The sequence below is a fragment of the Fundulus heteroclitus genome, chromosome 8 (genome assembly GCF_011125445.2).
Source record: "Fundulus heteroclitus isolate FHET01 chromosome 8, MU-UCD_Fhet_4.1, whole genome shotgun sequence".
Taxonomy (NCBI): domain Eukaryota; kingdom Metazoa; phylum Chordata; class Actinopteri; order Cyprinodontiformes; family Fundulidae; genus Fundulus; species Fundulus heteroclitus.
In genome coordinates this window covers 15073764-15091631 of record NC_046368.1, presented here as the reverse complement: position 1 = coordinate 15091631, position 17868 = coordinate 15073764, and the positions used below count along the sequence as shown (strand labels likewise).

General features: G+C 38.7%; 1 protein-coding gene across 1 annotated transcript in view; it reads right to left on the bottom strand.

The window, feature by feature from the left end:
• Nucleotides 1-2043: 2043 nt before the first annotated feature.
• The window catches only part of LOC118564019 (matrix metalloproteinase-17-like), a 193868-nt gene continuing 178043 nt past the window's right edge, over nt 2044-17868 (bottom strand). Inside the window, exons 6-7 of the mRNA XM_036140712.1 lie at nt 2621-2797; nt 2044-2150 (exon numbers count right to left, since the gene is read on the bottom strand). Coding sequence (XP_035996605.1) covers nt 2044-2150; nt 2621-2797 — 284 coding nt within the window. The remainder of the gene's footprint in view (nt 2151-2620; nt 2798-17868) is intronic.

Genomic DNA, 17868 nt, shown 5'->3' with positions numbered 1-17868 from the left:
CAAAAGTAATCACACACCTTGAACTTTTTACAGCCAAGAACGTTGATGGAATCTTGTGTGACAGACCAAAACAAAGTAGTATATTTTTATAAAATGGAAGAAAATAGACAAACTTTCCTTTTTTTAATAGAACTAAAAAGGGTGCTTTGCATTTTTCTGACCCCTCAACTCTTATAAATCATATATAGAGCCACACATCAACGGCAGATTCCTTGCAATAAAGCCACACCTCAGTCAGACTGCTTGGAGAGTGTCTGTGATGTGTGGTTTTCAAGTCCTGCTACAGATTCTCCGCTGAATGTCAGTCTGGACTTTTGACAGAACCCTTCTTACACATTGAATACGCTTTGATCTAAAGCACTCTATTGTAGCTCTGGCTGCAGGCTTCGGGGGGACTGTCCTGCTGAAAGCCGGGGCCTCCGTGTTGCAACCTCAAACAGGCTGTCTTTTCAGGACCGCGTTCAGAGTGGGCAGAGTAGAAGATATTCAAAGCTTGTGGTATTTGTTTTATATAACACGGCCTGCTTTAAACTCCCTGACCACCAGTCTGCTGTGATCCTTCATCATTACGATGCTGTTTGTTCATTGATAATCTCTAGCAACATCTGAACTCTTAGCAGAACAGCTGTATTTAAATTCCCCACAGGGGGACACTATTTAATGATTAGAGGACATTTGCCTGCACTGGATTTTTAGGGGCATCAGAATAAAGGCACAGAATACAAATATACATCACACCATTCAAATGTTGAACCCAAGCATGTATTTTTTTTTCGTACCTCAAGATTTTTTGTTTGTCTTTCACATAAATTCACAATAAAAATGCATAAAGGTCAGCGACTAACATTTAACTTCAGAAAAATGTAAAGGCACATAAATAGTTTTACAATGCAATCTGGTGTAATGTAGAAAAATGTCATTCAACAAAAAGACTTTAAAATGCTCCATATCACTCGTGTCTATGGCCCTTCTGTTCAGCCAAGACGACATTCGGTACGCCGAGTCACTCATGTCCTCGTTGTGATTGACTCTGATGTACCCTATTTATGATGCTTAAGTCACATTTTCTACTGAACTATTTCATTTAAAAAAAAAGGTCCTAATGGATTCTGTCCTGTTCATTTAGTTTCATCTCCACTATACACATTCACCAATCATTTTATGCTTCATTGGCTATTTCTGAACCTTTCTACTGGAACGTTCCCTCCTCTCAAGACTTAACTCATCATTTGGCCCTGAAGCTAAATGATGAGTTAATGCCCAGATGGTCACAAAATTTTGGAAAGTGAAATTAGCAATGATACCCCATTAGCTGTTCGTAGGAGCACATTGCCCTGACATATGCGAGCGTTCTAATTTTTTCCTTCAGCTCATAAGATGAAGAATCCCTAAATCTGACAATTTAATGGCATGCTTCAGTCAATCATTAAACTCCTTTAGTGCCATTAGAGGGGGTTTGGATTCCCTAAAGTAATGGCTTATAGTGCCTTGCAAAAGCCTTTTCACATTTTTTATCATGTCATAACCACAAAGCTCAGTGTATTAAATTTAGATCTTGTGTGACCCACCGACACCAAGTACTGCATACATGAATTTTTTTTTTCTAGGTTTCAGCTATCCTTATAAACCAAAATCTAAAAAGTTTAGTATTGTACTCAGCTTCTCTTACTTTGACACCCATTTTAAAAATCCAGTGTAATGAGAAATGCGCAACTGAGAAGGGAGTTTTAAAGTTTCACAAAATGTTCATGTATACGTTTGAAAAAATATCCCTACAATAAGACATAGTGGTGGCAGAATCATGCTGAGCAGATGTTTTTTCTTTAGCAGATATATAAATGATAGGGAATGGATGGATGTAGCTAGTAGATAAAAAAAATAAAAAATAAAAAACCCGAGAGGCTTCAAGATACTTTAGCCTGAGTTGGTCAGTAAAGGGAATAATAGGAACATATGCAGGTTGAAGACATTTAGGTAGATGATCTCATGTTCGACTTTCTTAGGCTTTTGCTGTTGACTAAACGCATGCAACTTGTCTCTCACTTACAGGAACGTGGATCTGTTTTCAGGAAGGTCCAGCAGGACCGGCGGCTCAGGTGTCTGGGACGGGCTGCCTGGCTGATTCGTGTGGGACACCGAGTCTCTGACACCTGCAGATTTCAGATGGATATTCCAGAGAGAGAGAGAGACAACACAGCTGTTTAAACATAAAGAAATGTCTGGTCCATTCATTACATTTAAATACAATGAAAAAAAAACATGACAGTTTTTTTGTTTTTTTTACTCTTTGCAATCAATTTGCAGCAACGTTTGTCGGGCTTGTCTTCGTGCTTGTGTTTATCTTTAATTTCCCTAATTTAAACGCAATCATCCATCTCAGCAGCCTTGTCCTTCAATGTTCTTTCCCACCTTTTATGCAGCCTTTCATGATCATTATTCTCTCTATTGCGGTCCTCCCCATAGCAGGGAATGGTATGATAAGGTCATATACCATAAAGAGTTCCAATTAACTCCATCCATGTTCTCATTAATCAATAACCTCACCCACAGGAGTCAATACTCTCTTTCCACACAAACCAATACACACAAACAGGGAGAGAATGGAGGTAGTTTCTTTCACCATAGAGCTGCCAGACACGGACTTTATCCTCATAGGGTAGATCGTATTTCAGAGGGTCTCCCACGGGTCCTTGGTAGTAAGGTCTCATGATGGACTCCATAGCCGAGGTATGGACCAGTCCGATGGCATGACCGAACTCATGGACCGCCACTGCAAACAGGTCCATCCCATGAGAGTCTGAAAGAAACACGTGGAGGCAAAAGAGAAACTACAACTGTTATTTTTGTTGAATACACTGCCCTGTAAAAGTATTGGCACCCCAGGCTGCATAAAAAGCCTAAAAATAAACCCCTTTGTGATTTGCAGTAGCATAATCTAACAGTAAATAAAGAAATCTATCAAATCAAGATTTTAACAGGAATTTAATTGGAAAAAATTACTTGGATCCCAAAAATATCTATAGTAATAACATGAAACTGATCTTATTCTTTTAAAATCATACTCTACTTTTTTAAACTTGACCGGTGCACTAAATTACCTTTAACTTGCAATCTCTTAAATTCAGGTTTTTTCCCCCTGAAGTATAAACTGATGTCACACAGGGCTAATGGTCCGACCCCGCACTTCAAAATGGGGAAACACAAGAAAAAGCACGTAGAAGCGGTACGCAAGGCAGGTTGTGTGTTAAACGTCAGAAAATAGAGACTGCTCTAAAATCGCCCACATCAATTGTCAGAAGAATATTCCAATGTTTAAACAGCTGGAACTGTGACATTCAAAGCTGGATGAGGAAGTAAGTTTATCTGAAAATACTCAAGGGTTAGGGTGATGGAAAGGGAAGAGAAAAAGCTCACGTAGAGAACTACAGTTAAAGAGCAGCATCTTGGGGGTCACCCCGTCACCACAAGACCATTTATTTAGATAGGTTTATGTCCATCTTTACCAGGGATTCCACTAAGTTTGCAGGACATTGTACAGAAAAACAGGCTTTTGAAGGTCTAAATAAATTCTTTAATACGTAAAATTAACCGCTTTCAGTTTCCAAACATGTCACTTGTAATTTCCGACTCTGATTTTGAAATAAAAACAGGAAGTAGTTCTTCAGTTAACTAATAAAGACTGCTCATAAACTGACAGACATAGCAACAAACCTTAAGTCGTTAGTATTTGAGTACTTGAGTGAAAGACAAGTATGATTTGTGAGCACTGATACAATAGCACTTTAAACAAAGCTAAAGTTACATCTGCTATGACACTAATAAGTCTTGACTGCTTTGATAATTGTCTATTTCAAAATGTAAAATCGACTGAATAAAGCTGAACTGGATAGCTTCACACTTAACATTCTTTAAAACACAGTTAAGCTGGAAATTTATGAAACCTTCATTCAATATTGTGACACAGAGGACATGGAGCATTTGAACCGGATTTTGGCTGTAAAAAGAAACAAGGAAAGAAAATAAACAGGGGTTTGGACTAGTCTTACCCTGGGACTGAATTTACTCTTTGCTGAATGCTGATCCTTTAAAAACCTTCTTTTTTAAAAAGACTTTCTCAAAACAGAACTTTTGTGAACCCAACTTCATGTATCATCTCGTGTCACCTGATGTATTGTAACATCACTACAAATAATGCACATTTTATCTGTTTAAACTGGAAAAATAAACACAAACGTACCCCGTTTAACAAATCAATAGATTATTTATGTGAAACAGCACAACAATGTTTTTTTTTTTCTTCATTTTAAAAGTAGGGACATAGCACCCCTTTGTACATTTTGAGAAACTTTCTCTGAGGAGTCACCTTTTGACTTATCCCTCTCAGGTTTGATAAGTATCACAATGTCTCTTACCGTTCTTTAGTGGAAACGGTGCTCTCCGCCTAGGTTTGCATTTTTATCGCCGTGTTCTGATGTCTGTGGGTTGCAAACTAACCGGCATGACAGACAGCTCTGGTGGTGCTGTTTGGGATGTGCTGGAGTGAGATAACTGTGGTAATACTGCCTGAGCCCCGGGCTGCCAATCAAAATCTATGTGTGGAAAGATACCCAGAGAGGCTGCAGGCCATTAGAGCACATTTCCATGGATGTTAGGCCAAAAAAAGCAATGCTTCCAAAAACTCCTTGTCTGGTTCTGCAAAGCAAGACAAAACCATGGATGCTGGGATAAAGATTTGCAAACATGTGAGAGCATGCGTGTCGAGGGCAAGCTAGCTTAGAGCTCCCTGGTGGTTAGGAACAAATCTGCATTCTGTTAACCTCACTTTGGCCTTAAATTAGGAGCATTTTAGTGTTGTGCTCCATCGATAAGTGAAGGAAAGTGAAGAGGCACACTTGTGCCTGGAGCGCTTGGGATATCCAGAGGCCAAAAAGCCCAGTCTAATTTAAGGGACCACACAGAGAAGAGTGGAAGGTGGATATGAACGAGCGACTGAGGGAAAGAGCAGGGTGTGAGAAGCAAATAATAATTTGAGTTGGAGGGGATGAACAAGACTTAAGTTTGAACGGTGGTGCTGAATGATGCCACAGTTCTTAGCGCTGTTGCATCATAGCAAAAAAGGTCCTGGGTTCAAGTCCGTTTCATCTCACAGCCCTGCGATGAACCCATGACTGCTTTATTCATCGCTTGGATCTGCCCTCCAAGGTCTTGAGTAAGAACCGGCTGGTAAAGGAGATGGACGGGCTTTAGACAGAACTAACAGGAGGGAATAAAGACAATTGATGGAATTAACAAAAAAAAATTCCATGTGAAAGATGTAAAGTTTCATTTAATTTAATTTAATTAATTACTTTGATATAAAGTACACAATAACAACGCTCAGGTTTTCCTTAGAAACAGCATGATATAATAAAGTGTGACAAACTACGGAAACTTGGCCAGCAATTATAAGAAAGGACTGATTGCTGTAATGCAAAAAAGAGGTGTATATGACATGTATATTAAAACAAAGGTTTATTTTTTCAAAATCAATAAACCTATTACATGGTGTTACGTTTTGAAAGACGATTGACTCATTACCTGTTTCTTATACCTCATTTTACAACCCAAAAAAGTAATGAATTCTTAAAATAGCAATATTTATACTGGAATGCCTTTGATTTTCATAAAAATAAGAAATTCCTATTTTTTTTTAGGGTTTTTATTTATTTATTACTAAGCCAACTGTCTATAGTTAACTTCTACCACAAAAAAAAAAAAAAAAAAACTCTGTATGGTACTTTCATGTGTTACCCATAAAGACAGATATAAAATGCTATGACTGAAATCTAATCTTTTCTCGTTGCTCCTGTTTACTCACATTAACACTACAGCAAGCCTGGTAGTTTAACGCTCCCACGCGACATTGTTTGAAAAGCATGCAGCAGTTTGTGGTGTGTTTATTGATTTTATCCAAGGGGCAAATATTTACACAAATTAATGTTGCACTGAGTCTATTCAGACTTTGTCTATATTGGTGTTTGGCAGAATCTCATTCTGATACGATTGATCAAAAGCTACCGTTTTAACAGATCACCCACCAATGAGAGACAATGCGTTCAATAGTTGAAATACAGAAAAAATAATAGGTTAAATACAAAAAGCGCTAAATAAATGTTTATTTATTATACAAGTATTTCCATTGCTTGTGCTGTGTAAATCCATTGCATTTCATGAAAAGCTCCAATGTTTACTCCCAACCTGTGGGAAGTCTTTTCTTCCATGTATTTAATGAAATATTAAACAAAAACTTTTCTCAAAACACCCCCTTCCCCCCTGAAATGAAGTTACTTCAGCAGGCCTGTTTACCTTTAACCATTTTTTATTTTATTGGGGTTCCATTCTTGAAATACATAGAAGGATTTAATTCTTGAGGTAGAATTGTCCAAATAATATAACATACATATGGTGAGACCTGATTATTAACTGCATAAGAACAAATTTAATTTGAGGAAAATGAAGCTACAGCTAAAATGTTCATTTTATTACTGCATTTTTTTTTTGTTTATCTATTAGGTGTACTAGATTGTTGGAAAGTTATCTGCTTCCCATATCCAGCTGAACTCAAATTATGAAACTGATATCTCTTTGCTGGGAGAGACCTAAATCATTAGAACTTCATGGAAAAACTGACTAGAGAAATGGAGAGTTTGAAATATTAATCAAAGTTTGATGAATTCCGACAGTCCTCTAAGATCTGAAGCCAAACTATAAGTCAGATCTCAAACTCTCACTTGTAAATTATGGTGCACCTTAAAAATTATATAACTATCATTAAGCTTTGGGCTGAGTGGAACTAACAGTAGATGCATATATGCATGACACTTGTTTAAAATTATATCAATTACATTTCGGGAACCTTGTTTGCAATTTCCTGATACATATCTGCAGAAATATGCAGGGATCAGCCAATAACACACTGTGCCCTATTGCACTGAGTCAGGCATTGCTACTAAACATAAATGCCCATTTGCTGCTATTAACTTTGCATTCCGGGACAACTATTCTCTCTGGGATGTCGGCTGGAAGTTGAAAGCAGAGAAAGCAGCCATCATTTCCGTAATTACCTGGAGAAATGACTGGTAGACAAAAGAAAGGCAGTGGGACAGTCTCGTCATAGTAATACATCTTCAGCTTGTAAAGATTAATAAGCATAATGTCTCAATTTCTTTCAAAGCTTATTATCATGACTTTTATCAAAGTTATTTTCAACTTGCATTATGGTCAAAACTAATGCACCTTTGTGCTTCCTGACCATCCAACTAGCCTGCCTTTAACTAGTTTTATCCTCAGTGTCAAGCAGATGTAGGTAAGCCGTTTTTCTTAATCTTTGCTTCCAGCTTCCTCACTTCTTTAATCAGCGCTGATTATAGCTATTCCTGAAGGATTCAACGCACGGCTGGGCTGACAGAAAACAATTATTTAAAATGCTCTAAATGCACAAAATGTGGTTTCATGGGAATGCTAAGGTTGCTCAGAGCCACCTTGAGTGCGTAAACTGTGCATAAATGTGCCTTTCTGTCGTATTAAACACTTATTGCTACTTTTAAAATAACAAACACAAAACACAAAAAAATAAATGTGCTTCAAAAGAAGCATTAGGTACGAATTTGCAATTCATCTATTTACCTAGCAAAAAAAAAAAAAAAACAAACTCAGATGGACACTGCTGTGATTGTAGGGGGTTTAAAAAGTTAAATGGGGCAAAACATTTAAAAAGTTAAATTACCTTTGTTACTGATAAAGAATGTTTGGAGGATGTTAGGACGTTATTTACAGTATATTTTCGTCTTATTGGGATTTGATGTGATAGACCAGAAAAAGCTAATACATTATTGTCAAATGGTAGGAAAACATTATTGTTTTTTAAATAATCATAATACTTGTTTTTCTTTTTTTTTTTACAAATAATCAAAAATGCAGCACACATTTATACCCCTTCTCCTTTATCTGATAACGCTAAATAAAATCAAGAACCAATTTCCTATTAAGGTTGCCTGATTCATAAATAAAATGATCTGTGCATTCTCAGTATATATCGAGCTGTTCTGTGAAGGCCACAGAAGTTTGTTAGAACATTAGTGAACAAACTACATCATGAAGACCAAAAAATACATCAGACAGACCACGGATAACATTTTTAGCAAAGTTTAAAGTGGGGTTTTAAACCATATCCAATGGTTTAAACATCTCATGGTTCTTTGTTCAATCCATGTGGAAAGTAGAAGAGAAAGGCACAGCATCTGCAAACCTATCGAGACATTGCTGTTCACGTTAACTGACTGGCCAGCCAAGGAGAGCATTCATTGGAGAAGCAGTCAAGGGGTCCATTGTTACTCTGTCGGGATGCAGAGGTCCACAGCTCAGGTGAGATAATGCTTCCATAGTGTTTTACAATCAGGCTTTTATGGAAGAGTTGCAGGAAGAAAGCTATTGTTGAAAGAAAATCACCGTTTTGCCACAACTCACACAGGGGACAAACAAAACGCATCTGTCTGTTTGGCCGTCCGTTCATCTACCGTTGATAGTATCATCTTATGCCGGGTTCACACAGCAGGATAATTTCCCCAATTTTGCCCCAAACTTCCCCTTTCCAACACGGCCCGACTATCAGGATGGCACTTGATTCAAGAATCTTTTTAGTTTTACCATGGTGAAATTTCTTTTACACTGATTACATAACAGACACAACAGACATAATATTTCTACACCATATATATATATATATATATATATATATATATATATATATATATATATATATATATATATATATATATATATATATAGACACACACACAGACAGTGGCATCTATGGCATGTAGTTTAATTTTTATACATAAAATTACACATCAAGGCTCACTAATAATGTTAATTTATTGAGCAGAAAAATATTCACATCAATTCTTCAATGAGCTAGCAAGGAAAACCAACACTAGATTAATATTTGCTTTTGGTTTACATTTTCTTATGTTTTGTTTAAATTTTCCTACATTTTATTATAACAGTTTTTTTTTACTTGCTTTTATTCCATTTTTATTTTCCAATGATTTAATCATGTAAAGCTCTTTGCATTATCCTTGTACTGAAATGTGCTATACAAATGAATTTGCCTTGCCTAGATGGTTGCACACTATGAGTGCAATTCAAGTATTTTGATTGGACGATCCAAGTTCGGGGCCAGAGCATTTGTGCCCCACGGCTCTCTACTGAGAGCGTGTTGGACATGCACACTGCGATTTCAGATGTTTATTATTTAAACAGACGTTGGTGGGCCGGCACCAATATCAAAGCGCCCCAAGAGGATTTAGTCTATTGAGCTTGTCAGTATTCTGGCAGATTTAGATATATAGACATAAACGTTTATTTCAGAATGTTACTGGTAAGGAAATCTGTCTTTTTTACAATATTACTCTATAAAGAACAATCATGTTCCAATGATTATTGAGAACATAGAGCTCCACATCGACATCTGGTGGGGACAGGCCCCACTGGCCCCAAATGCAGAGACGTCACAGTATGTAATAAATGGAGTTGACTCCTGATTAAACAAACTTCCTGAGAAGCTTAACACACATAAATAGTCTTTAGGGTCTGATAAGACTCGTACGAAGTCCAAAAAGTCCTACATCAGTCCCTTTGCGAACGGTGTGAATTACTGTGTTGTTGCATGAATCAATACCTCAACATTCTCTATGATACACTCATGCAAGCATTAAATTCTGTACAGTAACTTTAGCCTTCATTTACAGAGCTGTGCAATCACACATTCCCTGAGAAATTAGAGTGTGCAAACAGGGATTACTAGTAGTGTATTTGTAACATGTAACAGAACACAGCTCTCAGCAGGGGCCGACAGCCCTCACAGCTTTTGGAACGACGCTGTCTTACAAGATATTCCTGCTGTGTGTGGTGTATTAAATGGGATCTAGTCTGCTTGGAAGAACATCGGGAGCGCTCCGGAGGAAAAAAAAACAACACAAGTCACCTCCAAAGTGTAGCAAAAATAGAGCCCCTATTCATGCTGTCTCCACTCCTTGAACCAATGCCTTTTCTTTTTGTAATGCTTTCTCTCTCTTAAAATTAGTTCGCATACTTACGCCCTTTGTTAATTTACTCTGAACTCAAGTTTGACGTGACATTTCTGACATCTGAATGTTCCTGAGTGAAATCTACGCGTGTGTGTGTGTGGTGTGTTGTGCTTGTCGATTGACAGGAGACAACACAGCGTGGGAGAAAACCTGTTATATCTACGATTTTCTATTGTTATGTGTGGGGTCTCTCAGGCTTTGATAAATCAGCCGACAATTTTAAAGTCTTGCTGTGTGAACCAGGCATAATGCATAGAAAATGTTGACATGTGAATTCCTTTTGAAACCCTTTGTGGAGTACATATTTCACTGATGTATGTGAATGAAAAGGTCTTATGTGCTTTAACAAAGTGGCGTTTCATACTCTATCCCAGAGTGGAAAGTAGCCTTGGAGGTTGGACAATCAAACCAGCTGAGATGGTTCATATCCGATATGTTTTACTCTCTATTAAAGTATGGTATGCTCTCTTGTCAAAACCGCAAAGTATTTTCAGATCAGAGAAGGAAAATATTTTCACTGTCCTATTTGTCTATATGGCCCGAGATAATTGCATGATTTGAAAAGATGACTAGATAAAGGTCAAGAACACGCATTGGATCCCCCCCTTCCTTTCTGCTCCGCTCACATTCGGAGAAACCTTTCCTTCAAAGTACGACAAGGACTAATGTGCTAGCAATGTGCTTATAGAACTGGATCACATACAGCAGTAGTAAAACATGGTCCATAGCGCTAAAATTATTTATCATCATCTATGCTTCGGCTATAAGATTTCAGGTCTGTCTCTTGAGAGAAGAAACAAAGTTAGAGCCCTGGACAGGTTAATACATGCATCAGGCTGTGGTCATAAAAATGAGAAGATTCTGAAAACATCTTTTAGATTTTAATCTAAATCAAGAAATGCATGTATATCAGATGTGTGCCCATATAAAAAAAAATAACATTTCTGACAATATAAAAATGTAGAAGTCATCCTATACTAGTGATCATGGGGTAATAAGTCACCTAGGGTGACAAACTGATTTGCTTTTTCCAGCAACTGTACTTGTTTTTTAGTGGGGTTTCTTTTGCCTTTAGGCAAGGAATAAAAAAAACCTGTTAATTATTTTTTCTGTAAAAAACAGACAACCCCCCCCCCCCCCCCCAAAAAAAAACAACAACCAGATCATTCAAAAAGATATACAGAATTTAGAAACTTGAAATTTCACTTTGTATATACAGTCATGGTAAAAATAAATGCTATCTTATATAAGTATAAGGGCTTTTATTTATAAATGATATGGATTTAATCAGGTGCTATCAGGAGTAAAATATTTCAAGTTGTTATTTCTTGTAATTTTGATGATTGTGGCTTACAGATAAAGAAAACCTCAAATTCAGTGTCTCGGAAAATTAGAATATCATATCAGACCAATCAACATAGGATGTTTTAAAGGGACAGTGTGAAACAAATTTGGTCTTTAATTAGCAAAAATCAAGCATTGCTTTTATAATACATATTCTGGCAAAGTCTAATAACCTCACATTAAAAATGAAAGCGTCTATAGACTTCAATGTCTATATTCACATTTTATATAGAAGACCAACACAAACTAGTTGATAATTTGGAAGTGGAGGACATAATTTTTTTTCTTTCTTTAAAAGTGTGGCTCCTCACTCGAATTCCCCTAAATATAGTTCAGACCAAGCAATTATCTTTAGAAGTTTACTGAACAAGTAGCATCATGAAGACTAAGAATGATGCCAGATCGGTCAGGGAATAAGATGCAAGTTAAAAGAAGCTTTGAATGGTAAAAAATATTCCAAGCACTGAGCATCTCATGAAACACTGTTCGATAAATCTTGAGAAAAGGGAAAGAGACATGGCCGTCCACCTAAACCGTCAGCCAGGGCAAGGAGAGCATTAATCAAAAATGATGCCCAGGGAAATTCTGAACAAGCTGGAGAGATCTAAAGTTCAGGTGGGTAAATTGGTTGAAAAAATAACTATTAGTTGTGTACTCCACAAATTTACCTATTAGATCGAGTTGGAGCTATTTTGAACATGTTTTTGTTATTTTGTTTGGTTAACTGTGCCGTAATTTGTTATTTAACAATATTGGGATTTATTGTTTTATTCTGGTTCTACACCATCAACCTGCCAAGGACTGTGAATGAAAATTAGCCTATAATTGGCAAAGATTTCAGTGTCTGCAAAGCTGGTGGAAACAAAACCCAAAATACACTGCCTGGTCAAAAAAAAAAAAGGGTTAGCTACTAATATTTTCTTGGACCGCATTTAGCTTTGATTACAGCACGCATTCACTGTGGCATTGTTTCGATAAGCTTCTGCATTCATTTTTCACCAAGATCTTGTTGCATTGATGATGGAAGAATCTGCCCGCTGCGCAAAGCCTTCTCCAACACATCCCAAAGATTCTCAATAGAATTAAGGTCTGGACTCAGCAGTGGGCAATCCATGAGTGAAAATGATGTCACATGCTCCCTGAACCATTCTTTTACAATTAAAGCCTGATGAATACTGGCATTGTCATTTTGGAATATCCCCGTGCCATCAGGGAAGAAAAGATCCATTGATGTAATAACCTGGTCATTCAGTATATTCAGGTAGTCAGCTGACCTCATTCTTTGACCGCATAATGTTGCTGAACCTAGACCTGACCAATTGCAGCAATCCCAGATCATAGCACTGCCCCCACAGGCTGATACAGTGGGCACTAAGCATGATGGGTACATCACTTCACCTGCCTCTCTTCTTACCCTGATGCGCCCATCACTCTGGTACAGGGTAAATCTGGACTCCTCAGATCATATGACCTTCTTCCATTGCTCCAGAGTCCAATCCTTATCCCTAGAAAATTGTAGCCTTTTTTTCCAAGTTAGCCTCACTGATTAGTGGTTTTCTTAAGGCTACACAGCTGTTCAGTCCCAATCCTTTGAGTTCCCTTCGCATTGTGTGTGTGGAAATGCTCTTAACAACCTTTCAGTATTAAACATAGCCCCCAGTTCTACTGTTGTTTTTTTCCGATTTGATTTCACCAAACATTTAAGTGATCGCCGATCACGATCAGTCAGGAGTTTTGTTCCAGCCACATAATAATAATAATAATGCGTTGGACACTTCTAAACCCAATTTTAGTAGTTTCTGCAATCTGTTTTCTCTGCTTAAGCCGGGCGTACACTGTACGAGTTTTTCCCCTTTTCGGGCCGATTCTTCAGTCGTGCGAGCATTTTTTGAATCGGCCCGAATTTCAACTTGATAGTAGAGGGGGGGAGGAGGGGGGACTGGCTTCTCACGACTACCTCCTGATCAGGAATCGGACGATCGGTGAAAATCAAACATGTTTGAAATTCAGTCGGCTGTCGTGAGGTTTTTCGTGAGCGCATCCTGCTGTTCAAGCAGAGCTACGAGGGGGCGCCCTCCCCTCCTCTCCGTCCCCGCCAGCGGAGGGAGGGAAGCGGGCGTCCCTGAAGCAACCTCCGGCCGGTGTTGGGGAGGGCGAGCCGTCAGGTCCGCGCAACGCGCTTGCTGCCTGTTTCGGCACTCCTCCGCGGTCCGCAACGCGCTGGCCGCCTGTTTCGGCACTCCTCCGCGGTCCGCGCAACGCGCTTGCTGCCTGTTTCGGCACTCCTCCACTTGCTGGGGGGGCGGGCCAGGCGACCTGCCGTGCCGCGCGGCCGCCGGTGCGTCTCGTCCCTCCTCTCTCTCCCCTCCGTTCCCCTGACGCCCGGTGCCTCCTGCGTGCCTCGCCAGAGCTGGGCTCGAACCCCTGCTCTGGGTCCCTGTCACCTACCGTCGCTCACCTGCCTCTGTCCCCACAGTGAGCGGTCCCAGAGGGGACACGACGTACAGTGTGAGCAGTCCGGTCTCGTCCGAGCGTCGCGCCGCACAGATCGTGAGCGGTGAACTTTTTAAACCCCGCGGTTCCCTCGCACAGTTTGAGATGTATATAAGTACCACGACTGAAAAACTCGTACAGTGTACGCCCGGCTTAATGCGTGCCAATGATTTGACCCTTCAGAAACAGCCTGACATCTTTTCCAAGACCCACAGGATGTGTCGTTCGACATGGTTGTTTAAGAAATGAGAAGCAACTCATTGCACCAGTTGGGGTTAAATAACGTGCCGCCAGCTGAAACATAATCACCCATGCAGTAATTATCCAATAGGAGCCTCGTACCTATTTGCTTAGTTAAATACAGGTGGCGACCTTGTTTTTTGTCCAAGCTGTGTACTTGCAGGTATAATTTAAGTGAAAGGCATCCATGACCCACATAAAAAAATTGAAGTATGTGGTTTTAAGGTTATAAAATGTGGAGAGGTTCATGGTATATCAAAATGTGCCAGCTGTTGTACATAGGAGGAATTTTAAATAAGCAAACATGAACATTTATACGGCTTCATACACTGCACTTTTTACATGCTGGGTCAGAGTGTAAACTTGATGTCTTGAGGGTGTTCCCGGTAGGTTATGATTACAGCTGAGGTCAGGGATGCAAGAACCTTAATGATCCACAAAGGGAGTAAAACCTGACCTATGTGATTTAATTTGAAGTGAGATGGACTGCTATAAACTTTAAGGCTAGTTGTTACAGACTCTTGTGGGAAAACATGGTCCAATTTTCATGCATGGCACAGAGTAGTTATTCCTCGTCTGCATGTTGGTATGCCATCACACCTGTAATGGGAAGGCAAGTGTCACAGTGAGACCATGGCCTAATAGAAGAGGGTGGCTTGGACTGATGAATCATGTAGATAAACCAGTGCATCCGTGGCAGTTATCTGAGGAGGACATTGAAGAATTATGCACTGGATGTAAACAAGAGAGCAACTCTGCAGAGGTCGTGTGTTGGTTCTCTGCCAAGGACAATGAACCATCTATGGATGTAATTCACAGCGAAATGGCTGAATATGTGAGTCTTTAGTGAAACATTTTGCCATTGTTTCAGTTTAAAAAAAATTCATCAGCTTCACCAAGCTTCAAAGTAGGAAAGGTATACTTTTTGTTATTGGCCTTGCTGACTTCTCTCCAGCTTTGGTGTTTAAGGGCCATATGGTTCAAATTATTTCAGTGTGTGGGCATGTTGAAAGTGCTACACTGCTATTTTTTTAACATAGCCACGTATGTCAGCTGAAAATATCCGAAATTGTTTCCTGTTTATTTTAATTTAATTTTTTTTTTACAACCTAAAGATTTTCCAGGCCGTTTTGACATGAATGCCAAAACTTCATTAATGCCAAATTGCATTGCTGCAGTAATCCAGGGAAAAGGAGCCCCAACTAAGTATTGACTGCTGCACATGTGCATACACTTCATGTTTAAACTCTTCAGTTGGCCAACATTTCTGAAAATTTTGTACTGCTCTTAAAGGAGCAATAACCGAAATTTCATTATTGAAAACCTGGTGGCTTATGCACATACCTGCATGAAATGCAACTGCCAGGCACAAAAATAATCATCAAAATTAAAATAAATAAACACATATATCAGTCTGTGTGTAAAGAATGAATATAATATACAAGTTTTGATTTTTTAAAGGAATTACTGAAGAAAATCAACTTTTCCATGATATTCTAATTATATGACCAACACCTGTATGTAATCAGAAAAACATTTCCAGATTATATAAACTTTTAATAAGGTTGTAACTCTCTAAGATATTTTGTTTGGCTATTTAAGATTGTGTGTTTGTTGTTGGAACCATTAAAATTGTGATAAGAGTTACAATACGGTGGCCGAGAGGTGCAAGCGCACTACAACCACATAAATGCTCTGCAAACATAAAAAGTACTCCAAACACAAAGCAGAGGCTAACACACAAAACACACGCAATGGAAAAAATGCTATCACAGAAATTAGTCACACAAAGTGCAAACATGCTGCAAATACAAATGATGCTGACATACAAACACAAAAGACTGCTGTAAGTTTAGCCGCAAACTAGCTCCGCTTTGAAGGAAGCACTCCAGACCACTAGGGGGAGTCGATCACCAACTAATTCATATGACACCAGACCCTGCAGCCTTTAGTAAACATTAACAGGATGCTCAAAGGAAATTTGGATAGAAGAAAAGGTACAATTTTCTTCATGTTTACAATATTATATTACAGCAGTATATATACATCCTTAGTATTAGCGTGCTTGAGACATTGATTTATAGTAGTTAGCATTTCTGATGTGACAATTACTGCAGTTAGAGTGATATAACTGAGAGATTATGATTTTGCTCTGAGAGATTCACATGGTTCATTTAGTTTGATTTATAGATTCTTTTACAGACAATCCATCAGAGATGGCAGCATAAATGGGGATATTATCAGTAAAGAAAATATTGACTTTGAAGACTAGTAATTATTTTATACTTTTCAGTTAAACCACACAAACTGCTTTCTCTACAGTATCCGCGGCATTTGAGAGCTCGCTGAAGGATACACCAGACCTTTTTGGGAAAAGCTTCTCAGTTGTCTGGATCCGACTGAAGGCCTCACGTGATGCTCAACATTTTTCCAGCCCTTTATTTGGTCTTGCAGGGTGTTGGATATATATCTATTTGTGGCCCACTCCAAAAGTCGCCACATAGCTAGATTTGGACTGCATTGTCCTACATTCAATATTGATAACATGCATTTCTTGGACAATCTAGCAGATATTGTGATTTCAGTGGTCAACTTTATTTCAATAATGCTACTGTATGTTTTACAGTTTTAGTGCTAAAACTAGCATGAGGTAAAGAGAGAATGCAAAGATGCATCATTTGAGCCACACTGACCTCTCATTGTATAGTTTTCACTGTTTCTGAGGAACAACGCAAAAGACAAAACTTTAAAAGACATCAGTGTGAAGCGTGGTCATCATTATTTAAAATGTGACAACACAGTTGTTTAAATATAATGTACCCTTTGCCAAGCTCTAACCATGAATTTGACAGAAGGGTTTTAATTTTCTGGAAAAAAAAAAAAAAAGTCTAATCAGTTTTTGTCCATGATGTGTGTGGTCAGCAGGGATGTTAGCTGCCTTTCTTCTGACCCTGGCCCTGTAGACATCCTGCATGGAAGGAGGGTCAGCTCTGGAGGATTTTCGTCTCACATTACCTTATAAGAACCATTAGGTAAATCTGGCCTAAAATCTCCATATTCTTTAACTGACAACATGAAAACAAATTTTGCTGTATATATTTTAACAAACAAAATACACCACTGTGCTAGAGAACACAAGTGCAGTTTCCTTGGCTGAAATATTAGCGAGGCACACTTTATCACAGTCTGTTGGCTCAGTGTTTAATTCTTCACCGAGGCTGTTTTGTGTGGATTTTCCCCATTAGTAGTTGCCATCAGCGTTTCTATTAAAAAAAGTGGGGATTACATGAGGTGTAATGTTTCAAAGGCCCTTATAATACTTACTTTTAGCCTAACACGTTCAGTTGCCAGACACAACAGACATATTTTCTTTTATTTTGTTACCATTCGCAGTAAGTTCAAAAGCAGGGCATCCATCCTCGTGTCTCTACTTCTCTTTTCATGTTTGTCCTGTCCTGTTGCTTTAATGGGATCACAGCATTTATAGGCCGACGTACGGACATCCTGAGTGGTGGTGCACACATCGGTTTTACAGGCACAGAAGTTTCTGAGAAAAACTTTGCTGTTTTCCATACAGCACCACGCCATATGTGTGACTCAGTCTGTAAGCTTCCTTTATTAACTCAACATTTCCGCAGAGATTGTTTTTAATGCCAAACAACAC